Here is a 25,414-nt window from a genome sequence, read left to right on the forward strand (position 1 = left end):
GTTTTTTTTGTTTGTTTGCGGTACGCGGGCCTCTCACTGTTGCGGCCTCTCCCACTGCGGAGCACAGGCTCCGGACGCGCAGGCTCAGCGGCCATAGCTCACGGGTCCAGCCACTCCGCGGCACATGGGATCTTCCCGGACCGGGGCACGAACCCGTGTCCCCTGCATCGGCAGGCGGACTCTCAACCACTGCGCCACTAGGGAAGCCCGAAAATCATGTTTTAATTTTCTCTGGGAAATTCAGCGGGTAAACTGGCAGATGTGCACGGCTATTGCGGTTAGAGGTTGTATGGGCTGGGCTCCTGGGCTCAGGTGCAAGCTCCCGCCTCGTGACCACTGACATTAGACACGTTGCTTCCTTTCTTTGTGCCTCAGTATTTAGCTGTTTAATGGGGGTGATGGTGGTACCTGGTCACAGTGCTGCCACGAGGCTTCAGTGATGTAATGCACTCAGCACTGTAACCAGTACTCAGTAATCACCAGCTACCATTATTATTATTATTTTTCTCACTGCCGTTCAAGCCCCTGGATTATCAACATCAGATACAGCCTGGAGCCAGAGAGATACAAATATATACCCAAATGCTCTGTTAAAAGTGCCCCTATCCACATACCCTGAGAAAACCATAATTCAAAATGATACATGTACCACAATGTTCATTGCAGCACTATTTACAATAGCCAGGACATGGAAGCAACATAAATGCCCATCAACAGATGAATGGATAAAGGAAGCGTGGCACATATATACAACGGAATATTACTCAGCCATAAAAAGGAACGAAATTGAGTTACTTGTAGTGAGGGGGATGGACCTAGAGTCTGTCATTCAGAGTGAAGTAAGTCAGAAAGAGAAAAATAACGTATCCTAACGCACATTTCTGGAATCTAAAAAAACGGTACTGATGAACCTAGTGGCAGGAATAAAGACACAGATGTAGAGAATGGACTCGGGGACACAAGGGGGTGAAGGGGAAGTTGGGATGAAGTGAGAGAGTGGCACGGACATATATACACTACCAAATGTAAAACAGATAGCTAGTGGGAAGCAGCTGCATAGCACAGGGAGATCAGCTCAGCGCTTTGTGACCGCCTGGAGGGGTGGGATAGGGAGGGAGGGAGGGAGACCCAAGAGGGAGGGGTTATGGGGATACATGTATACATATGGCTGATTCACCTTGTTGTACAGTAACAAATAGAAACTAACACAACACTGTAAAGCAGTTATACTCCAGTAAAGGTAAAAAAAAAAACAACAAAAAAAGTGCCCACACCTTTGTCATCCACCACCCAGGGTATCTAGGGGACCCCTGACCTGTCTCTGAACCTGGGACTCCCATCTTGCCCTCTTCTGGGTCATTCTCCCCATACCTACCTCCGTGCATGGGTCTCCTGCACTTCCTCAATTACATTTTTCTCTTCCCAAGGGCTTTTCACACAGCCCTTTGTCTGTATCAGACTAAGGGCTCTTGAGAGCCGAAACCTTGGTGTTGAGGCTAAGTCTTGCTTCTTTCAAGTGTCTGTTAGTCACAATCTGTAAGGAAGAATCAGTGTCATGAGCTTGTTACTGCAAGTCATCTCCACGCTCTTCTAATGCTGAGAAAATCACCCAAGTGGGGATGGGAAAAGGAATGTAAAATGAGACCAAATTAAAATGAACAGAAAATGGCTCTTCCGTATCTCTTTCAAAGCACAGGTGGAATTCTTTGCAGAATGACTGGGGTAATTTCAGAGTCTCCTTCTGGCACTCACGTTCTGTGACACACACAGAAGGGAGAGGTACAAATAGGTGATTGGAAAGCAAGACATAAATGTTGATACTTTGTCATCTGGGGCTGGCACACTTTCCGGTCATGTTTTCACTGCTAACACTGTGGTTTCCAATGCTTTGCTCGCAGGGAAGGCCGCTCGAATGCTCACATCAGAGGAGATTACCAAAGAATTGGAGATGTGTTGCTGAAGAACATTCAGGGCATGAAGGTGAGCTGCTCGGGGATTTGGGAGAGAGAGTTCCCCAGGGAGAGTAACGCTGAGGCTGCCAGAGGCCTTGTTTGTGATCCTGGCCCGTGAGCACGTGGCCTGATTCGAGTCTGCATGGAGCACAGCCCCGGGGGAAACTCTTCCGTCTCCTCTAGGTAGTTTTATTTGGAAGCATAAAGAAAGATCCAGCCACTTTGGGGGAAGCACTTTCAGTTCTTTTCCTCTTCCAGAGCTCTGTGTCGTAACCAAAACACCAGGTATTTTCTGTGACTAAGTCATTCGAAACTTGTTTTTAAAAATTATGTAGACAAAACATTGGTTGACTGAGCATTTCACTTTTAGTCAGTTGTTTTGACTTCTTGCGGTGTGACAAAGATATTGGATTCGGAGCTGTGTCGGAATTCCAGTCAATTCTGTGGCTTTCAGTTGGTTTATAAGGTGAATATATTTTTAACCATCCAGCAGTATCTACAATGATCCAAAAGAGCAAACGTCTCCCCAGAGAAGTCAGTACACGGTGAACCAATATTCTGCCTCGTGTTTGAAATCTGCCCCACCTCTTACATCTGAAATTTTCATTTTTGCCTTTTCATTTTAATCCATGAATCATTCCTTTAATATGGAATGTTTTAATTCACATAATTTATCTTTTGAATACAAATACATCTATATTTGCATTTTAAAGCAATCTTTCTATATCTCAACCACCCACAGAGCCTTCCTAATAACCTTAACTAATGACTAAGAGCAAACTTGTAACCCCCCAAAGAGGGCGGGTTGCTTGTACTGCCACCGTGCAGCCCATCCAGCCATCCGTCTGTGTGTCCACCCACAGGCCATGCATACTAGCTGAGCACCTATAACGTCTAAGGCACTCACAGAATAAAAGTTATTGTTGAGGTTTGAATTAACTCCTAAGAATCTAAGTTGTTCGTGTTCGACTTGTTCCTCTTAGAATCGTGTCTCCTGAGATAGGACAGTGGAGGCAGAGGAACGGGGCAAGGGGATGCAGAAAAGAGAGGATCTGAAACTACTCGAGGGATTTCCTCTTGCTCTTAACAAGTTCAAGATATTATTTAACAGACCTGGAGCCTATTGCTCGCGTTTTCCTGGTGTTCAAAAAGCAACACTCCCCGCTTTGGGCTGTATCAGAGAGAGGCCACGGAAGCCAGCAGGACTGCAGAATCCTATATGAAAAAAAGCGAAGAGTCATCTGAGGTGTTCCATGACACTAGTATTTTTAATGCCCTAAGTAAGGTGGATATACAAAACTCAGATGGAACAGTAACAGACATCTTTTCACTTTCCATGGTGTTTATTATTATTTTATTTTTTAGAGCAATTTTAGGTTTACAGAAATATTGAGCAGAAAACCCACACGGAGGTTCCATATTCTCGCCACACACACACACACACACACACACACACACACACACACTCTCTCTCTCTCTCTCTCTCTCTCTCTCTCTCTCTCTCTCTCTCTCTCTCTCTCTCTCTCTCTCTCTCTCTCTCTCTCCCTCTCTCTCTCTCTCTCTCTCTCTCTCTCTCTCTCTCTCTCTCTCTCTCTCTCTCTCTGTCCCCTAGTATTAACATCTTGCCCTGGTGTGGGGTAGTTGTTACAACCGATGAGCCAGTATTGATATATTATTATTAACTAGATCCATAGTTTACACTCGGGTTCACTCTTCGTGTCTTACATTCCATGGGTTTCGCTAAGGGCGTAACGTCACTAACCCACCGTGACAGCATCACACAGGACAGTGTCACTGCCCTAAAAACCCTCCGTGCTCCACCCGTCATCCCTTCCCTCCCCCAGCCCCTGCAGACCACTCATCTTTTACCGTCTCCATAGTCTTTTCCAGAATGTTATATAGTTGGACTCACCCAGTGTAGCCTTTTCAGACTGGCTTTTCTCACTTGATAAAAATAGCCTTTTTTCTCTCTTCTATAACACGTTTCTGTTACTGTTGTACTTCCTGACTCTCCTCATAGGAAGCTCTCCCCACGTTCTGCACTTTTTTTCTTGGCCCAGATTGGTTTTTACCTTTTCTCATGGTGCTGCCTTCTGCCTGCCTGGGATGGGGGCTCTCAGCTGAGGCTTGGGCTCCTCCATGGACCTCGGGGCAGTGGCAGACACCTGCCAGCTCGGTCCCCGCCCCCTTGGGACAGCCCCAGAGTTCTCCTGTTTGCCACCTCCCCTCGTGTCCCTCTGGCGGAAGGGTGCCCTACGGTAGACATCCGTCCTCCTCTCTGGTCACTAGCACCTAAGCCCTCCTAAAAATAGACCTGATTTCCACCCAGAGCAGTTCTTTCCCCGTCAATCTAATGAGCTGGCATTTTTGCACGTAGTCGGCTAACCCTCGGCTGTGCTAGCGTTTTAATCATTGTGCCGATGCCACCAGCATTTATAGCATGAACTCTGCAGGCAGAATAGAAATAGATGGAGAGGCTCGGAGAGCCGCTGGCAGCCTTTTGGAGAAATTGGGTTGTTTTTTTATTGTGGTTGTTATTGTCGGTTTTAAAGAATTTTTATGAAGGGTGGAGGGGAACAGCAGAAGGTTCTGGACATGTAGAAGCCCAGGTTGGCACTTTTGTCCAAAATGCTTCGGGTGAGCTACAACTTGCAGTGTCTTTCCCGCTCATCCCCCCACCTGTGCGTTTACCTGCACATGTTCAGGGGCTCAGCAGGGATGCTGACATCACCCTGCAGCTGTCCCCAGACCCTCCGCACGGGACCGAGGGAGCCGGCCAGGGGCTCCAAGCCCTGCCTAAAAGTCAGAGGCTATCCAGATGATGATCTCTAGCCCGGGCTGTGAACTTTCAACTGGAAACATCTGCCCAGATGCCCAAAGGCATTTCACAGTCCATGCAGGCCAAGGAGGCCCTCGCCTTTTACCTGGACCCTTCCCCTGCCGCTCAGGCTGCGACCCTCCCGGGCCCTGTCTTCCTGAGCTTCTACCGCCTGCCCCCTCTCCTCCTTCACCCTCCCGCTTCCCTCCCATCGCCTCTCAGTTCTCCTTCCCAGCTGACTCACCGGCTGCCTCTCGTCCACCCGTCCTCCCCAACCACCATTGATATCGTAGACCGACTAGGCTTCAAACCCGCCTGGTCTCTCTGTGGTTTAGAGAATACAGTCCAAGCTCTAAACCTGACCGAGGAAGCCTTCCCTAGATGATCCCGCCCTTCACATTCTACTCTGTGCTCCAATGACCTTGAATCCACCTCTCCAGGCACTCGGGGCCTTGCAAGACCCCTTTCTGAGCAGGGTGCATGCATTGGTTCGTTTGCTCATTAATGCATGCAGGCAGCAGACATCTGTGGAGCACCTGTGGTGTATATCAGGCCCCAAGGATGTAGTGACAGGACAGACGCACTCTCTCAAATAAGGGACTGCACGTGTGAAAACACTGCATAGAGCTACACGCACACACACCCATGCCACATATTTACATGTGCACATGCACACACACAAGTGAGGGCGGGTATAACTGGCAGAATTCAAATAAACTCTGGTTTGTCCCAGTGTCAACGTCCTGGTTGGGATATTGTGCTGTAGTTAGGCAAGATGTGAGCGTTAGGGGAAGCCGGCTGAAGGGTACGTAGGACCCCGCCCCCTGTACTTGTCTTTGCAACTTCCTATGAATCTATATATGTTTTTTTAAAGTCACAAAATAAAGTCAGCAGGGAGACCACGTGATAAAGGCTAAGATGGACAATAAGCCCAGGAGGAAAGGGAGAGCAGGGAAGGCCCCAGAGCTGACCCTGAAGGACGGAGGTCGGGGGGGCTGAGGGGGGCGCGTCTTAGGAGCAGAGCGCCCTGTGCCAAGGTTCTGGGTGCCAGGGCCCGGCACATTCAAGGGCAGGTTGTTCAATGGGTGTCCAGAGCGAGTAGCAAGAGGCCATGATGGAGAGGCAGAAGGGGTTACATGCTAAGGGCCCCGTGTGCCCTAACGACAACTCTGGAGTTTGTCCTGAGAGGGTGGACGTTCTTGTCGCATTCCAAGCAAGAGACGATGTGCCCATTTGCATTGGTGTAAGTTCCTTTTGGTGGCACTCGAAAGTCAGGTGTCAGGAGTGGAGACAGAGACCCCGATGGAGACACCGTTGCAGTGGCCAACACAAGGGCAGTGACCATGGGGTGAAGCCAGGAACAGGCTTGCTGTTTTTAGGAGGTAGAGTTGGCGGGACTTGGTGAAGGCTTCAGAAAATGAGGGGATCTGGAATCTTATCCGGGTTTTCTGTCCTGGGCAGGCGGTTGGTGACGGCACCCATCCTGGGGTTAGAGGATCACGGGGCAGCCTCAGTTGCCGCAGGGGGTATTGGGTTGGTGTCTGGACTCACTGCGTTTCCCGCTCTTTGCGGAGCGTGGGCATGGAGGTGCCGGGATGGGGAATCCAGATGTGGGAGTTAGCAGCACACGGGTAGTGAGCCCACCTCTGGGAAATACTGATGGGGCAAGACGTGAGGACGACAGCTGCGTGGGGAGTTAATTCCCCCTGAACGCTCTGTCAAGCTTCTTGCCCCGCGTCTGTCTCCACCACCACCTGTTCAAGGAGAGTGATATTCAACAGCACTTGTTAACGACGGTAGAGCAGACTTTATTCAGGGCCGTTGCCGTAGGTATGGGGACACTGCAGTGGGATTTTACAGTGGGAGAGAGGGATTGGCCTCAGCTCCAAGTGCACCGAGGGCAAGTGGGGATCTACAGCCAAGGAGCAGGGCGGGGCTCAGAGGATGGGAAATTTCTGTGACGAAACATCACGGTCGTGAGGGGGGGACTCTGGCTGGACCGACTTAACAGGATTCTTTGCTGAAGACAAGTGGGGTGCTCAGACATCACCTGGGGACGGCGGGGGATGCAGACCCCAATGTCAAGGGTGACCAGGTATCCAGGGTGGAGGGTCCTGGTTGAACTGACTTAGCCGGGTTCTCACCAAAACGGGATTGTACAAGGAAGGGCACAGGCTGGCCTGGGAGAAGCTTCAGGAGGCTGACAAAAGTTCGCTCAGGCAAAGGATCTCGGTCAGACCCCAGTAGAGAAGGACTGCGTCTCATTCCCATCCGCTCCCCGGAATCCAGCAGAGCAGGATATGCTCAATTATTACATGAGCAAATTGGGGAGTTAAACAGAAATATGTAGTTTTAACTATATGACGTTTATTCAGTGGCCCTGGCCTATTTGTCGTTTTTTGATGTTTAGGAGAAAACCCCAAGCCCCCTGGAGGAGCTCCCATTGTTCTATTTCCCCTCCGTTTTGCCGGTCTTCTTTTAAAAGGACATGTATACCTCTAATATTATATATACATCTCAAATATTTTATAATCCCTGCGTATTTTAAACTGCGCAATGCTTTAATAGAGCGTTTTAGTCCATCGTGAGAAGGTAAATAGTGAAATATTAAAAACGTGAAATTAAGTAAATGGAATGAAGTAATGAAAGCGAAGGTGATTTCTTTTGAGTGTTAAAATGGGTGGACCATGTGGCTGAGCAGGACTCCGCCCCTCCCCCCTCCCCCCTTTTGTCTCCCCGGCTCCCTGCCCCACCCGCTCCCGTGTCTCGCCCACCAGCAACTGGCGGCGCATCTGTGGAAGCACAGCGAGGCTCTGGAGGCGCTGGAGACTGGCATCCGGGGCTCCCGGCGGCTGGAGAGCTTGTGCCGAGACTTCGAGCTGCAGAAGGTGTGCTACCTGTCGCTCAACACCTTCCTCCTGCGCCCGCTGCACCGGCTTATGCACTACAAGCAGGTCCTGGAGCGGCTGTGCAAGCACCACCCGCCCAGCCACACCGACTTCAGGGACTGCCGAGGTGAGTGCTTGGGGGGCGGGGTGTCTCGGGGATACTGTGTCCCAAGAGGGGCAGATACTGTGTCCCAAGAGGGGCAGATGCGCTTTTTAGGACCTGGTCAAATACTTTCTGTCCCCTTTTGGTCTTTCACGTAAAGAAGGCGGTAGTGATCACCATGGCTTCTCTTTTCCATCCCCTCTTGCATGCATTTTCTCCTTCCATCCTGCCTGGTTTAGTGCACAGAACCCTGGAGAAGCTCCACTTAGAGTCAGCCCCTTACGGGAAGCTTTCCTCTACCTCCATGGTGGAAACTCATCACCTCCCCTTGGATGGGCCACAGAAAACGGCTGGTAATAGATACTGTTCCTCATTGCTGTGGGGCCTCTTTAAGGTCACCCCAATAAGCATTTCACCTGTGTTAGCTCTCAGTCTTAACGAGAAGCCTATGAGACAGTGGTGAGCTCATTTTACATATGGGGGCTACTGAGACCAGAGAAGTTAAGGAACCTGCCCAGAGTCACACAGCTGGAAAGTAAAGGACATGTAGCCTAAACCCAGAACCCATGTTCTCGACCATCCTACCCTCCCTACTGGCTCATGATGATATTACTCACTGTTCCTCGCTCAGCACCTGGGCCAGGTACTCTGCCAGGTATCTTTCTTACGCTAACACCTTTAATCCTTTAACAACCCCATGAGAGAACTGTTGTTATCCCGTTTTATAGATAAGAATACTGAGGCTCAGAGGGGGTGAAGGACTTGTGAGTGTCACTCAGCTGGCAAGAGAGCAGAGCTGGCATTCCAGACCATGCTTTTCCCACTGGGCCACGCATCGTCTTTCTGAACCTGTGTCCTCTGCCTCGCGTTGCATGTGGTCTGTTAGTGTCCACGCTCCCTGGCTTGGACCTGCAGCCCCTTGGGGGCCAGGCCCTGAGGCCTGTTGCTGGGTCCCCTGCACTCTGCAGCCAGTCCATGCACAGAATGCACCCTCCGCAGGTGGCTTTTGACAGATAACATGAATTCGCACACCCATTAGTATGTCAAGACCAGTGTCTCTTGCCTAAAGTATTATAAACTTAATCTTAGTTTTTAGAAAGACAACCAAAGAAAAGATGTGTCAGAGTAGTTAAGACGTTGGCAGCTCACGGAAGGGCAACAGAAATGGCTCAAGGCGCAGTTTTGGCTTGCTTTAGTTGGCAGCAGTCTTTGAAACAGACCATGCTGCCCCCTGCCTTGTGCCTTAGTATATTCTGTTCCTTCTGCTGGGACTCCTTGCCACCACCTCCTGGTCCTTTCCCTGGCACAGTCCTCTTTTAAGGCTTAATCTGTGCCTCACCCTCAAGGCTGAGTGACCCTCCGCCCCCATCTGCCTTGTCCTGCCGTATTGGCAGTCCCGCTTGGCTGTGCCTGCGTGAGATGACCTAGGGCCCTTCCCAGCTCCCAGGACTCAGACCTGCGTAGATCTCTTACCCGTGAGGGCGAGGGAGAGGGATGTCTCTGGTTTTGCACGTGCTATTCTCAGGGCAACTTGCCTAGTTTTGCATTTTACTATTATGCTAAACAGTCTCCATTGAGAAAAGTCTGTTCTTCACAATTAAATGGCAAAAATGTCTGTTCCCTAGCTGAAAACGTAAGGTGGCATCATTGTAGAAAGACTGGGCAAATCGAGGAATATCTGAACGTAGATTTCCTGAACGTGAGGGATGCAGAGAACCAAGAGCTGTTCTGGAATGCGTCTGGGGCCAGGCTGCCATCCATTTTCCTCTTAGAGCTTCTGCGTGCCCACCGCACTAAACATTCAGTGCCCGGGAATTGTTTGTTGGACTAAATCGGCTGGTCATGTCCAAAGACAGAGCAAGCTCTGGGTTTGTCACTATGGCTGAGACAAGAAGCATTCTGTGATAAGAAGCCAGGAAGCATTTCGTTTGCATCCCCAGGGAGACAGCCAAAAACAAGGAATGCTTCCTGCCACAGTTGAGGCACTGGGGGTGGGGGGGAGGCGGTGTTTACTGTCCTGAAGATCGAAGTTCAGTGGACAAATGTTTGTTGCTTTCCCTTGACAAACAGACCAAAATGCTCAGCTACCATGGATGTACCTGCCACCCAAACCCGTGCTAACAGGGCACCAGCTCCTTTTCCATATTGGATGCCCGTCGGTATAGGGGAGACGTGCCCACATTGGGAAATTTAGTTTGCAGCTGTTCTTTACAACCATTTTATAAACACTATAAATGTCTGCAGAAGGAAGAACCGGGGTGTGTTGGAATGTTCATTACCCAAAAGTGTTGCACTACCAGTTAGACCCTTTGCCAGAAAGATCCCTCCTTTGCCCTAGATTTTTCTATGGCTTTTCTGTGCTCTCTCTGCTCTGTTCTTTCCCGGTAACAGGGAAGGGAGGGAAATCTCTGCCCCTGGGACAGAATTCCAGGCACTCTTATTCCCTTGCTGCTGCCCCTTTATGTCAACAAGTGATTCTAACTGAAGGACAGCTGTACACCACCAAGCTTGAAGGGGGCATTGATATTTTCAAGATGGCTTTGGGGAAACTAAAGCAAAGCCAATCTATACACAAAGTAAATCCCTCAATTTTTCTTATTGAGAATTAGCAGTGTTTTCCCTAGAAGCATGGCTTCGTTATAGTTCAGCTACAGGAGGATATTACCCTGGAGAACTGATCTTAAAGATATTGGGGAAAATGACCCACGTCTGCCATGAATGCTGCAGCTTTTGTGTCCGTTTCCTTCCTTAGCTGCTTTGGCAGAGATCACGGAAATGGTGGCCCAGCTTCACGGTACGATGATCAAGATGGAGAATTTCCAGAAGCTGCATGAACTCAAGAAAGATTTGATTGGCGTTGACAATCTTGTGATTCCAGGAAGGGTAAGCAGCTGTGCTCTCCGTATGCTTTGGAGGTAAAGCCAGAAAGACAACATTTAAATGACTTACATTTGAACCTTTTGAATATGGACACTCCCAAGTTAAAATATCCTCCTTCTGAAGTGGCTTCCTTCCCCCCTGGGGGACAATTGGGAAAATGCCTTGAACATTACAGTGTCAATTCAAAAATTCTGTGTTAGAAGGAGATCAGTCAATCCTTCCACCTCATATGCTGCTTTCTCTCCTTACTGGTTGATCCGTTCATTTTTCCCCCACCATATTCTGAGCAGATTTGAGATTGCTCATTTTATTTTTTTAAATTTAGGTAAATAAAAACGGAAGATAAAAAGAAAATTTTTAAGAATTGGGTAAAATGGCGATAGAAAGCAGAGAAAACGCTAGTGCATGAAAGCAGGCAATAAATTCCCATGTAAGAAAAGTATTTTTTTAAAGATGCAATTTACAGGGACTTCCCTGGTGGTCCAGTGGTTAAGGCTTTCACTGCAGTGCTTTCACTGCAGGGGACACAGGTTCGATCCCTGGTTGGGGAACTGAGATTCCACATGCCATGTGTTGTGCCCGCCCCCAAAAAAGATGCAGTTTGCATAATGTAATTTGAATTTGGAATTAAAATAACATTTTAGCCAGAACATGATTCTGGGAGGGATGCAAGTTCCCTTATGCTATTAACCTTGACTTGCCCATGTGCATGACATGTAGGTCATTCACAATAAAATAGGGCCTCGCTGTCCAAACACACTCTCTCCACGCCAGTGGGCATTTGAAAAATACAGGGTAGCCTGCCTTTTTCCAGTTCTCTTCCTAGGAAGCAGTCATTGACCAGGAATTAATACTAGGTAGTCGCTGTGCCTCGCCACATCTCTCTGTGGGAATTTTTTCCACTAGTCCCCTATCTTGAACCTCATCCAGGTTCAGGAGGGAATTTTAGCCTCTTTGATCTGCCTTAATGTGCAGACAAGTATCCCGTGGGTCAGGGGCTTCTAGTTTTATCTGACAGGTAGCCTCCCTGGAAACTTTAAATCTGTGTAACTCAGAGAAGAAAAGGGAACATCCCTCATCTTTTGGGTATTTGGGTCTTTCTGTTGGGAATCCTAATTACAAAGCTGACCAGAATACCAGTTATAAAATGTTGTCAGAAGAGTTATGTGGTAAATGCTGGGTGGAAATTAAAGCTGGGATTTACTTCAGCTCTGCTGGTGAGAAAATTCTGCCAGGACTCAGTACACGACAATCACGTTTACCCATCCATGCAGAAGCCTTTAAAGCCTTGTGGAATCAATGTAATTTTCTCTTAACTTTGGATGTTATGAAATATTTAGCATATCAAGCTACATGGCAAACAGAGCATTTGTAAGGAACTCATTTTGAGGAATAGTCTCCACGGTGCTATGAAAGAGCAGTGGATTGGCGTAGGCGGCCCGGGTTCAGTTTCTGCCTCCACCAGAATTGGGATGGCTCACTTACTGGAACGTTCCTTCCCTTCTGTAACACGGGGGTCATACCTTCTCCGTCGTAGGTGATACGGATCAAATGAGATTGAATGTGCGAAACCAACACAATAAATACGAATTATCTTCCTCTTCCCCCACCTACACTTACCTGAAGAGACTAAGTTTATGCTTATTATAATGTCATTGAGTACCCAGCACGGCATTGTAGAAGGCACCAGAAGCTTTTCATCAGATACGGGCGCTCTCACCCACCAACTGACCAGGTGATCTGGGCAAGTTCCTTACTCATTTTGCTCCTCAGTTTCCTTATCTGAAAACTGGGGATGAATCTACAGGCTTACATATGCAGCTAATATAAGCACACAGCACATGTCAGGCTCACACCACGTGCTAAATAAAAGAAGGTCTTTATTATTGAGGATGCTGAGGGGTGCTGGTTCCACACTGCAGACCCACCTTAGCTGCATATTCTTATGTTCATCTGCCTGCTTCTCGGCCACTCACTGTTTCAAAGTCAGCCCTGACTGACATGGGAAGGAGGGATCTAAGAGCCTCAGAGGGGCGAGTTCTAAGATGGGCTGTTCCCCACACGGAGGCTAATTGATTCTTTTTTTTTTAAGTCTTTATTGAATTTGTTACAATATTACTTCTGTTTTATGTTTTTGGGTTTTTTGGCCATGAGGCATGTGGGATCTTAGCTCCCCGACCAGGAATCGAACCCACACCCCCTGCATTGGAAGGAAAAGTGTTAACCACTGGACCACCAGGGAAGTACCCTGGTTTTTTGTTTGGTTTTGTTTTTTTTTTTTTAATTTTAAATTATCGAATAACCTGTTGAGTGGAAAGAAGGCTCTGACAGATTTATCTACTGGTGGAATTTGAAAAATTGAGATTTCAAGGTGAGCGGCTAATGTTCCAGCTCCCTGCGGTCTAATTCCTCACCCAGCTTTCGGGCATAATCCTGCTGCCCTCCCGCTAGGGTCAGGCTGAGATGAGGTCATGTCCTGGAAGGCAGGATTCCCACCCCGCAACCCCCGCCCCCACCCCCCAGCACACTCTGACCTGAGCCAGGCCCCCAGGGTGTGTTTTCTGCCCCTAAGAGTTCTGTGCCTGAGAGTTCTTCCAGGAGGATAGTGGAGGTTCATTTGGATAAAACTCAGAGGCCTGGATATTGTGAATTTCATTCCAGTAGGAAGCAGCTTGAGCTTAAGGATATTAGGAGCCTTTTCTTTTTCTCCTATTTCATGGTTTTCTTTAAAAATTAAAAAACAATTCTGGGCAAGAGGCATTTTCCATCTCCAGCCCTGAGACGGTGATCTGAGTCCATAGCCCTTCTGCAGAAGCTCCATCTTCCCCTTCCCACATCCCTAAGGTTCGTTAAGAAAACGCACATATAACAACATCGGATATGCGAGCCGGGAACAGGAGTGACAGCACAGTAGGGTCACCACTCCTCATTCTCTGATCCCCTTCAGTGATGAGAGCAGTCCCCAAACACCGTTTCTTCATACGGTACCGTTGCTGTCTGATAGCATCCATCCCATGGACCAGCAAGTATTTGTTATGTGTCACTTCGTTGATCTCCAAAATATGTCAGTTAAATCACCAGCAGATGTTGTCTTTGATTGACATTTCATAAAGGACCAAAGCAAGAGTCAGGCTGTGCAGAGTCTATAGAATGCAAATGAACTGGTTGAGCCCCTGTTCTTGGCTCATTGGCTACTGAGGTCACAGGAAAACGAGGTAACAAACAGCCCCAACACTTAGTGACTGAAGACAACCTTTTAGTATATGTCACGGTTTTGTGAGTTGGGAATGGGGCAGGACTCAGCCAGGTGATTCTTCTTTCTCTAGGGCATTGACAGAGGTCCCAGGTGGGCTGACCTGGAGGGGCCAAGGCTTACACTTGGCAGACGGCTGGAGGCTGGGCTCAGCTGGGACCGTGCACCTGAGAGCCCACGAGGGGCCTCCCCAGCGTGGGTTCAGGATGGTCTCACTGCTTAATGTGCAGTTTAGGGTTCCCAGAGCAAGTGTTCCCACGGACAGAGCAGAGGCTGTGTGTAGTTTCATGACCCGGTCTCAGAGGTCACACAGCATCACTTCCATACTCTATTTGTCAAATTGGTCACCAGTCTACCCACATCTAAGGGAAGGGGACAGAGACCAGCCTCTGTGGGAAGAATGTCAAAGAACTTGCAGCTGTGTTTTAAAAGCAGCTCTGTGGACACATAGTTTGGCGGTTCCTTAATAAGTGAACCATAGAATTTCCTCATGACCCAGCAATTCCACTCCTGGCTCTATACCCAGAAGAACTGAAAATAGGTGTTCAAACAAAAACTTGAACATGCATGTCCACAGCAGCACTGTTCAGAGTAGCCAGAAGGGGAAGCAACTCAAATACCCATCAACAGCCTAAGTGGGTAAACAAAGTGTGCCCCATCCCTGCAGTGGAATATTCAGCCCCAGAGAGGAACGAATTTCTGACACGTGCCACAGCATGGACAAACCTTGAAAACATTGTGCTAAGTGAAATAGGCCAGACACAAAAAGCTACATATTACATGTTGGACTTATATGAAATAGGCAGATCCAGAGAGACAGAAAACAGATTGGTGGTTGCCACGTGCTGGGGAGGCGGCAACGGGGAGTGAGAAATGGGGACTGACTGCTTAATGGTTTGGGTGGTGGAAAGTTCTGGACCTAGATGGTATTGATGGATGCACTAAAGGTCATGCAGGGCAAGTTTTATATGTATTTTACCACAGTTTTTTAAATGATAGTTTTGTGGAGGGTTTCTGAAGTGGCCCTGAATCGTCTGTGCCCTCAGAAGTTTATAGTCGGGAGGGAGAGCTCCTTTCTGGCTCTTTCATCCTAGAACACAGTTACTAGTTTTTGAGAACCAGATTTTAAGTCGTGGAGAAGATTCCTCTATGCACAGCTCTCTCCTATGGCGTATCTGTCTTTCCCGGTCCCCGGCTGCCACTTTGTATCCATCCAGGGGCCTTGTCCCCTGCTCACAGCCGGAAGCCCTGAGGGCCTGGGGGTTCAGTGTAGAGTTATAGGTCCGGGTGTGAACCAGCGCACCGCACGGGCCAGCGGAGCTCCGACCGCCAGCTGCTTCTCTGGTGGAGGAGCCAAAGCTAGCCCCTGCCTTGCAGGTTGCTCAGAAGGAAAGGAGCTTAGAGGCGGCACAGCACGGCGTTCAGTAAATAGGAGCTATGACGGGTACGGTTTTTAGCGTGAAAGGGACCACGATGGGCGGAAGCATCTCACATCGCGTTGAGTCTGCGCTGACGCGGCTTTGCAGGCTCCGAGCCAGCTCGTGGGTGTGTTTTCTCTGCAGGAATTCATCCGCCTGGGCAGCCTCAGCAAGCTCTCTGGGAAGGGGCTCCAGCAGCGCATGTTCTTCCTGGTAAGTGGTGAGAGCTGTTCGTTCAAGGTGATCGGTGACTTGTGAGCCCGTGGAACCAGCAAGGGTCACGGCGCTGGGCCTCGGCCGCCCCAGAGGGGGTACCTGGGAGACAGGAGGAGCAGCCAGAGCTGCTCAGACTGGAGGTGTTGAGATCCACGAATTGTCCTGTCGGACTCTGAAAACGTAGTTTCTGTACTTGTTGGTTTCAAACGGAGCCCATTCGTCTCAGCCGCGCTTGTCCTTGTTCTTCTAGTTCAACGACGTCTTGCTCTACACGAGCAGGGGGCTGACGGCCTCGAATCAGTTTAAAGTTCACGGGCAGCTCCCGCTCTACGGCATGACCGTAAGTATGCGCCGTGGGCACGGGATGGGGACCGGGACCTCTGCTTCTGGGCTGCCTGCGGGGTGCAGGAGCCAGTGACGGGGGAGGGGCTTGATAAGGAAGTGAGAGCATCACAGGCGCTGTGAAAAACCTGGCCCTAGTTAGGGCTCCCCTAGAGGGGCCCCGGGACCTCACTCCCTGTCCTGAACCTGGGATGCACGGCTATGTTCCTTCCGGAATCAAGCGCAGAGGCAAGCTGCCGTGCCTACGTGGTGTGAACTTGCCTTTCACTGCCCGGTGCCTGGCCCCGGGGCCCTGAGAGCCCATCCTCACCGTCCACGTGGAGTGAAGACCAGGAAGCAGCCTTTCTCCCGAGATGTCCGGTGGACGGGTGTCTATATTCTGTGATCCTTGGTGGGCAGAGGCAGACAGGGCGCCAGTGTGCACCAGTGTGGCATATCCCCACACTCTCCTCAGTGGGCGGGTAGAGAGAGGTTTATGGCTCTGACGAAAAAGGATAATGCATTTTGACCTTGCTTTCACCCTCCCGATGGGGACTTTTTTGGACTTGGTTCCGCCGAGCTATAGTCAGTTCGGTGAACGTTTGAAAATGCACTGAGTATCCCAACCCCCGCTCGGCAGTAACTTATGAACACTCGCCCCACAGATGGAGGAAAGTGAGGACGAGTGGGGCGTGCCCCACTGCCTCACCCTGCGGGGCCAGCGCCAGTCCATCGTCGTGGCTGCCAGGTAACGCGGGAAGCCTGACCTTTGACCTCGGTACCCCTTCTTCCCACCATGGCCTGGAAATACCTGACGTCCATCTGTCCTCCTCCAGTTCTCGGTCCGAGATGGAAAAGTGGGTGGAGGACATACAGATGGCCATTGACTTGGCCGAGAAAAGCAGCGGCCCCGCCCCCGAGTTCCTGGCCAGCAGCCCTCCTGACAGCAGTAAGTGTTGCACTGAAAATTGCCTTACCGATGCGCCCCATAGCCACCGTCTACGTTTGTGTTTTAAGCTAAAAATCAAGGAACTTTTTATAAAAGTTAAAAAAAACAAAACCCCTTAAAAGAGAATGAGCGAGTGGAGAAATCGCATCTTTTCTGGGCCAGCACTGCCGCTTGTCAGCCTCTGGGGGGCAAGGGGCGGGGAGAAAACTGTTAGAGGCTCCCTGGCAGAGGGATTGGTGGGCCGCCCCTGGCCAAGCCCTCGCTGCCAGTGTGACTTCCTGCTCGGTGGGTGCCCGGGACCCCCAGCCTTCCCATCCCATTCGGCTCCTGGGCGGGGTTGGGACAGGGGCCCTCCTGGCGAGCAGAGAGGAAAGCGCCGCCTCTTGCTGCCCCCGCAGAGTCCCCGGAGGAGGCAGCGGGCGACCAGGAGTCGGAGGACGACCTCAGCGCCTCGCGCACCTCGTTGGAGCGCCAGGCCCCGCACCGCGGCAACACCATGGTGCACGTGTGCTGGCACCGCAACACCAGCGTCTCCATGGTGGACTTCAGCGTGGCCGTGGAGGTAGGGCAGGCGGCGGGGGCTCAGGCCACGGGCACCGGCCTTCTGAGCATGCGCGCTCTGTGGGCCGGCAGGTGCACCGGCCTTGGCGTCTGTCCGTTCCCAGGCCGCCTGTGCAAGTGATGGTTTTCTTTTGTTCTCTGGACCGTGCCCTCTCCTCTCGCTGAGTTAGCCACAGGGCGGGGACTGTGTGTGCCTTTATTCGTGTGTCCGCGCCGAGAGGTCCGGATGGGCCGCGCAGGCGCCGTTCTTGCTGTGCCCTGGAGCAGCCCCCGGAATCGGGTGCGGGGAGGCGGTATGGTTGGAAAGCTGCTGCCAGCCAGGGCCACAGCGGGTAGGTGTATTTCATGGAAGAACCTGCAAGAAGCCGGCTCTCGGAGCGTCCCAAAGATCTGGCTTTGGGGATGGGGGCTCTCCCCGTATTGCGACCGTGAACCTTCTAGAACTCTCCAAACCTCATTCCCTAAGCGTCCTCCAGTCCAGGTCCGTAATCCCTAACCTTTCAGATAATGCGAAGCCCAGAAAGCTCTAACACCGTGGCGTTCTCTTCACGCCCCACTGACAGCAGAAGCTGACCCGACCGGTCAGGAGGCTGTTCATCGGTTTTGCGAGCGCGCCCTGTTTTATACTACAGTGTCGCTGTGTTTGATTCTGGGCTACAACCCCAGACCCCACTGCCTGGGGTGTCATAGAGGACAGGCACTGGATTATCTTTCTAAAATCTGACAAATTCTGAATTCCTAAGTGTGCCTGGCCCGAAAACGTCACCTAGGAGATTGTGAGCCACGGACAGCGGTGCGTTTGCTTTCGGAACCAACAGTGTGTTGGCTCAAATGAGCCGAACATTTCTTGATGGGTAGTCCATAGGGGTTCTCTGAGATTGTTTTCTGGAACTGAGCTTCACAGTTCCACGGAACTGCGTTTGTCGAGTTTCCCTGCTACAGCTAATGTTCTAAAACCCATGCTTCCCCGTCAAGACATCCTTATTCTCGGGGCTGTCCCAGCACGTGGAGCTCCCCGACTGTGCGTGGCCTTCCGTCTCCTGCATCCGCCCCACGGCGGGGGAGGGGGCTTTCTCTTCCCGAGGGGCTCACTGTGTTCATCCTTCCCATCACATTTCCACTGCACCTGTTGGCGAAGCTTGCCAACCGGAGATTTCTTCCAGGGGACAGGGATCTTTCCAGCAAGGAGGGGGCAGTGGCCATCTGGAGGCAAAAAATACCTGATGACATCTCTCTGTCCAGGCGAGGCCAGGGGAAGGGCGGGGCCGTGCGGGAGAAGTCCTCTTTGCTTCGCTTTATACTCACCTTTGCGATGTGTAGTCAGGGCTGTGGAGGTGTGGGAACTTGGTAGGCATGAACCTTCCTCCTTAACCCCTGGAGGCAGGCAGGCCATTCAAGAATGCGGCCCAGACACAGCTCCTCGAGCCCAGCTTTTCAGGGTGACAGCCTGCACTGGTGCTGTGTGTGCGCACACGCGCGTGTGTCAGCACACCGAGTGGTCAGCACGCTGCAGCCTCAGACCAAACCCTGCCCGCCCCCTGCTTGGTTACAGCCCGTCAACGAAGAACAGGGTTTTCCGTTTTTGAGTGGTTACTACAACTGTCTTTGATTTTGCCCCTTGGCCCAAAAAGCCTAAAATGGTATTTGGCCCTTTGAGGAAAGGTTTGCTGAACGTTGTAGCCCACGCGAGCGAGCCCTGAGCCAGTGTGGTTTTAAGGCGGCAGTGACGCAGCTTGGATGCTCGTGGAACTGGCGCGTCTGTCACTCTGTAAATGTCCCTTCCTTGCCCGATCCCCCTTCCCCAGGGCGTGTGGCTTCAGTCTGGTGGGCTCCTGTGGGTGCCACATGCCCCTGGATGACCGGAGTTGGGGGAAGGGGGACGAGGGAGTGGCTCCTTCCTTCTTGACGTGCTGCTTCCTTACCGTCCCCAGCACCAGATTCTCTCTTCTAGGGCTCGTGCAGGTAGAAGTGAGTGAGGGGGGTGTTTGTTTGGGGGCAGCGTGAAATTTAGCTGGCCTCCGTAGAAAGTCTGGGGGCTGGCCTCCGTAGAAAGTCTGGGGGCACTGTGAAGCCTCGCGTAGGCCATAGGGCCAGCTGAGGATTCAGAGGTGAAACCATCAAAGTTGTGTTGTAGGACTGGAGTTGGGAGGCGGTGGGGGCTGGGGAGAGAGGAGGGTGTCACTCGGCCGTCTGCACACAGGTGGGGACCAGGGGGATGGGGGGAACGTAACTAGGGGTGGGGACCCTCATTTCCTGTGGCTGCCACAACACATCTGAAGCTGCTTAACAACAGAAATGTGTCCTCTCACAGTGCTGGAGGCCATAAGTCCACGATCAAGGTGTCAGCGGGGTCGGCTCCTTCTGGAGGTCCTGGTCCAGGTCTCTCTCCTGGCTTCTGGTGGTTGCCAGCCACCCTCGGTGTTCTCTTGGCTTGTGGACACATCACTCCAGTCTCCGCCTCTGTCTCACTTGGGGGGGGGGGTCTCCCTGTGTATCTGTTAAAAAGTCCTCTTCCTATGAGGACACCAGGCATTGGGGTTAGGACCCACGGTACTCCAGTAGGACCTTATCTTGATTGTATCTGCAACGACCCTATTACAGTCATCTTCACAGGTACTGGGCCTTTGGGCATGAATATCTTCTTGGGGGGGGACACGAATCAATCCACAACAGGGATGGAGCAGCTGGGAGCAAAGAGGCCTTCCTCCAGTCTGGGAAAGGCAGGGAATGGGCCTCAGCCGGTGCCAGATTGGGAATGCTGACCTCTCCCGTAAAGGCAGCACACACGGACTGGTCCGGGTTGGAGACAGACCCAAAGGTCATTTGCGTAGACAAAAGGCTCAGGCTCTTGAGAGCAGCTTAGGGGCCACGTGACCTGAGTAGGAGACTTGACGTGTATATGGGAGCGAAGCCAAGGGAGCGAGGGCTTTGGTGGGGTTGGCAACTTTGGAGGGCACGGGGGCAACGGGGAGCAAGGAGAGACCCGTAGATACAATTACTAAGAAGCATCTCATCTGCTAAGCTGGCAAAGCTAGAAGGACTTACTCAGAACGAATACCCTGGCATGTTCCAGGAGGATTCAAGGCTGCTGGCAGAAGGTAAGAGTGTTCTCATGACCCTGCCTTGGGAAGAACACTGGCCTGGAACCTGGTTCATAGTGAAGTGTGTAAACCACACTGTGGGCTGGACTGGCTATCGTTCCAAAGGTAAACGCATCTAAGAGAAAGGTTTTTTGGGGGCTCTGTCTGGAGGAATTTGATTTCAGTATAAAAATAAGGAAAGGAAAGTGCGCTACTCTCCTTCCTCCAGAGTGAGACTTGCATGTCGTGTGTGCTGTTGCACAAGCATCAACTCCCCGCTCTGGCTGGTTGCCACCATCACCTGCTGGAACCCACCGTTCGCCTTTTCTTGTGCCTTTCGCCAGTGGGTAAGTGGCAGCCAGGAGTGATGGCCACAGGGGCAGCTCTGCTTCCTGTGTTCTCTCGGCCTAACACGCCATCTCCCCCATCAGACTGCAAGCGACTCGCAGCCAGAGCCATTTAACCTCTTCTCACAGGCGCCTTACTTAAGAATGTCTCTTGGATTAAACACAGGTTACTGGAAAAGCCCCAGAGAGATGGAATGAGGTAGACGCAGGTGTGTGTATATGTATATTTTATTGTGGTGCGTTTGCCCGGTTCACCCCTTTGAAGTGAACGATGTAGTGGCAGTGATTATATTCACCATCCATTTCTCTCTTCGTCAAGGCTTCCTGGCACTGAGCTGCTGTCTTGTCAGGGACACAGATGAGGCTTCTTAGGGTCCTCTGAGAGGTGACACAGGGGCTTTGGAGAGAAGGCAAGGAAGGATGCACAGGCTCTGATCTTGGCGGCCCCCCTTGGCTGCCTGTGATTTCACGGTGATGCTCTGTGCTGGCCTCAGGAGACCATGGAGCTCCGGAGTTAAACCAGGACGCCCGGAACGCCTGTTCCCACCAGCGCAGGGTGGGGCCTGGAGGCTCCGCGCTGAAATCCAGCGTTGCGGCCAGGGCCACCAGGTGGCAGTCAGGAGCTGCTGGCTGGGGCTGGGCTCCTGCGGGCTTAGAGTTGAGGGTGATGGAGTCTTTCCCACGGATGCCCTAACAAGCACCACCCGCTGGGCAGGTCTGTCTCACCATCCCGGAGGTCACAGGTCCAGAAATCAACGTCCCTCTAAACCTGTGTGGGAGGCGGCCGCCTGGCCTCTGCCGGCTGCTGTGGGTTGCTGACCAGCCTCGGTGTTCTTGGGCTTGTAGACGCAGCACTTGCGCCTGCCTGTGGTCACAGGGGCTGCCCCGTGTCTGTCTGTCAGCCGTAGTGGATACGGGCCGCTACTCCAGGACGATCTCCTCAATTCTACCTCCGATGACCCTATTTCCAAATAAGGTCACATTCTGCGATGGGGGGGGGAGGGAGTTAGGATTTCAAGATACATTTGGGGGACAGAATTCAGCCCATACCAGGTGACAGGAAAATTAACCCAGGCTCACGCAGTCCCCCTCCCAGAGCGAAAGGCCACTTTCTTAAGTCACCCCCAGGAAGCCTGCTCACAGAAGCATGGCCCTGCCGGCAGGCCCCACCGGGCTGTGACACTGAGTTGGCCTTTCCACCGGGCTCCTTACAGGCTGACTTGTCTTGTAGAATCAGCTGTCTGGGAACCTGCTGAGGAAATTCAAAAACAGCAACGGGTGGCAGAAGCTGTGGGTAGTCTTCACCAACTTCTGCCTCTTCTTCTACAAGTCGCACCAGGTATGTGCCCAGTGGGGCGGCTGGGGAGGAGCCTCCCTCCTCGGGGAGCAGGCAGCTTTCCTCTGGAAGGATGAACAGCTTGACCCCTGAGCCACCCAGGTGTCGGAGGGGGGCCCACAGCAGGCTGGGCAAGGCCACGGCCTGCAGAGACCCCACAGCTCTAAGCGAAGGCTGCCGTTATCCACTTGCCAAGGGCTGCGCGTCTGCTGGTTGGATGAGGGGAGGGGGGCGCGGGTGATGTCACCGGTGGCCGACACGACGCATCCGGGCCTGGACCTCAGTCCAGACCAGCTGCTGCGGGCAGGTGCCACACCTGTGACTGCTCCCACCTTCTGTGCCCCCTTCCAGGACAGTCACCCCCTCGCCAGCCTGCCTCTGCTTGGGTACTCGCTCACCATTCCCTCGGAGTCTGAAGACCTCCACAAGGACTACGTGTTCAAGCTGCATTTCAAGTCCCACGTGTACTACTTCAGGGCTGAAAGCGAATACACGTTTGAAAGGTAAGTCCCCCTCCACAGGGCACCTGCAGAGAAAGGACACCCTTCTTCCGAGCAGCAGGCTTTCTCCCAAGTGCATAAGGCCTTGTAGCGGCAGCTACCTGCTGCCTGGGCATTGACTCCCTTCCAGAAGGGTTTTCTTGTTCTCACCCTGCTACTTGCTTAAAATGAAAGCACTTCATAAGACCTGGGCTCTGTGTGCCCAATGCGAGTACACGTCTGTTTTCACAGGAGCAAGTGGAACCATGACTTTCCCTGGGACACATCAGCCCAAAACCTGTACGCTAGTTCACACCACGTGGGGTACACTTTTCCATCTCTAACTTGTTTTTCCAGTCGATGGCTACAGTAGTTGCTTCGTCCCGTGGCCAAAAGGCTAAGTAAGCTTCAAGTCAAAAGACCACGTAAGGAAGGAAAAAAAAATCCTAGTGCCTCTTAGTTACCTTACCAATGAGACTGGCTCCGTGGTGTGAAGGCCCAGGGCAGTGGTCTTCCTTTAGCCAAGAAGTGAAGGAGCCAGGCTCTCCCCGTGGCCACCTTCAAGTACAAATCCTGGGCCTCGCATCCTGGGGCAGGCTCTGAAAGCAGTGTCACTGCCGAATCACCACCTGGGCGAGGGGTGGTCCTTGGGCACCAGACAGGGCAGCTGCTGCCACCCTGCTGAGGGAGAAACTCTTCTCCTGAAAACCCACGAGGGTTTCCGATCAATGGGCCAGTCGTCCGTGCACAAACTCACGTAAAGTTAGTTCACGGGAAACAGCACAGTGGTTTAAGACCAGGGTCGAAGCCGCCGTTGACACCCACCCCAGAGCAGCGGGGCCCTAAGCTACACTGGTTGAAAAGGGAGCCCACGGGGTAGCACTCCTCAAATTTGATCCTGGACTGAGATCCTGGAAAACTGAGATGCCGTCACTGCTGTGGCAGGGAGCACGTAGCCCTGGGATTAGGGATTTCTAAAGCCCTCTAAGCTCCACCAAGGCGGGAAGCTGGGCCACCCCAGGTCTCCTCCCCCGGGCACTCCTGACGTGGTACACCAGAGGACGCTTTGTTGTTGCAGGCGGGGGACGCTCTGCCCACTGCTTCTAGACCACAAACAGCCCCGTGTCTAGGATAGGCCGCACCCCACTGTCCTGAGAAAGACTGGCAGTGTGCGCTGCACCCCCACGTCAGGCGCCTCTGCAGAATGAGCATGCCCCGGTCCGTGGTCCTCAGGAGTACCTGGAGGAGGCCTTAACCCCGCTCTCCTTTACCTGGAAGCTAGGAGCTCATGTGAGATCTCTCGTGCTACAAGAGCAGATTCTACGCCAGGCAGTATTAGGTCACGCTGGGGCTTTGTAAGTAACGACCGCCAGGGGTCATGAAGCTGTAACAAACAAGAAAAGCAGATTTCAGAGACACTGGCTGATAAAAAGTGGCCCCTGATGGTTATTTCACTCTCTTGTCCTAGATGGATGGAGGTGATCCGAAGTGCTACCAGTTCGGCCTCCCGTGCCCACGTTCTGAGTCACAAAGAATCTCACGTGTATTGATGGCAGGACGGGACACCTGTGTTGATTGTTTCAGCAGTGGCAACTTTCCCGGAAGACATTTTCTTTCTTCTGTATTAATGAAGCCTAGTAAAATTAACACCTGTCTGTCTGGAAAACAAAATAATACATGGTTTCACAGCGACTCTCATCTGTCTCCACAGAACCATTTTAAACCTTGTCTCGCAGCTGTTAATTTCTCATCGGAACTGGACCGCACCCCGCCTTCAGCGCGGGTGGCGCCTCGGCCGTCGTGCCCCCGGTGGGCTGTCTTCAGCTTGTGCCAGTGTTACCCGTTGCCACAGATCGAGCGCCGAACGGCACCTTACAGTCAGTACTAACACGTCCATGCAACCAAGACAGGGCAACGGCTCTTTTTTTAAAAAAGATGATTGATAAACTTACGATTTTGATTTCTAGGCTGCTGTATTTTACAAAATGGATTTTCCATTGTTTGTCTGCGATACCCTTGGCAGTCTTCAGCAAATGAGATCATTTTCAGATTTTTTTTTCTCACTCTTTCTACTTTTATAATGATAGCAAATTAGTAGGATTTACTTTTTTGATAAATGAGCAGTTTGCAGCATCCTGTGTTCCACTGGGGGCCGCAGGCTCCAGGGAAACGCTGGCTCCCAGACCTCCTTCTTGGCACAAGTTGACCAAATTGTTCAAGCGGTGACTATTTACAAAGCAGAGCGGGTTGTCTTCTGTTAGGAGAAGCGGAAATCCAGTGCGCTCTCCGGACTGTCGGTGCACTGAGTGCCGTATCCGATGGGAGGGTAGTAAGCTGTGGTGTCTTGCTGTATGTTTCACGAGCATGAGAACCTGTATGGCGGTGACCAGGGCCGTCTGTGCTGTGTTACGTTGTGGAGCGTGTCTGAGCTTCTCGTGGACGCAGGAGCTCTGAGTCACAGTGCTAGTCCCCTGGCTCCTGTGATCATCCCTGTATCCTACTGCAACTGTGGTTTGGAACTGCACACTCAATAGTGGTATATATATCGTGCCTGTCTTCACAAACCATTCTTTTCTCCTTTTTATACTCACCGCCCCCGCCCGCCCCTCCCCCGCCAAACCACCCCCCCGGCCTGGGGTATGGACATACGACATTGCACATCCTTGATAGTCGGACAACACAGGGAACAGGGTTCCAGTAACTGCTGGGGCCCACGGGTCAAAATCCGTTCGCCTCTTCTCCATGGGGATCGAGTGGCTGCTATTCCCTTGGTATTGTTAAGCCCTTTCCTGATGCCGCCCCCAGAGGGGGCG

The 25,414-nt window shown here is 51.8% G+C and overlaps 1 protein-coding gene across 4 annotated transcripts in view; it reads left to right on the forward strand.

The window, feature by feature from the left end:
* Window positions 1-25,165, forward strand: part of FARP1 (FERM, ARH/RhoGEF and pleckstrin domain protein 1) — a 288,803-nt gene extending 263,638 nt beyond the window's left edge. For all 4 annotated transcript variants that reach the window (XM_073795368.1, XM_073795366.1, XM_033843754.2 and 1 more), the window contains 11 exons: window positions 1,899-1,980; window positions 7,548-7,785; window positions 10,514-10,644; window positions 15,457-15,525; window positions 15,779-15,868; window positions 16,515-16,597; window positions 16,686-16,798; window positions 17,197-17,360; window positions 22,018-22,125; window positions 22,474-22,625; window positions 24,070-25,165. In XM_073795368.1, the coding sequence (XP_073651469.1) occupies window positions 1,899-1,980; window positions 7,548-7,785; window positions 10,514-10,644; window positions 15,457-15,525; window positions 15,779-15,868; window positions 16,515-16,597; window positions 16,686-16,798; window positions 17,197-17,360; window positions 22,018-22,125; window positions 22,474-22,625; window positions 24,070-24,151 (1,312 nt within the window). In that variant the 3' untranslated portion in view covers window positions 24,152-25,165. The remainder of the gene's footprint in view (window positions 1-1,898; window positions 1,981-7,547; window positions 7,786-10,513; window positions 10,645-15,456; window positions 15,526-15,778; window positions 15,869-16,514; window positions 16,598-16,685; window positions 16,799-17,196; window positions 17,361-22,017; window positions 22,126-22,473; window positions 22,626-24,069) is intronic.
* Window positions 25,166-25,414: the final 249 nt, after the last annotated feature.

Source organism: Tursiops truncatus, chromosome 18 (genome assembly GCF_011762595.2).
Source record: "Tursiops truncatus isolate mTurTru1 chromosome 18, mTurTru1.mat.Y, whole genome shotgun sequence".
Lineage (NCBI taxonomy): Eukaryota > Metazoa > Chordata > Mammalia > Artiodactyla > Delphinidae > Tursiops > Tursiops truncatus.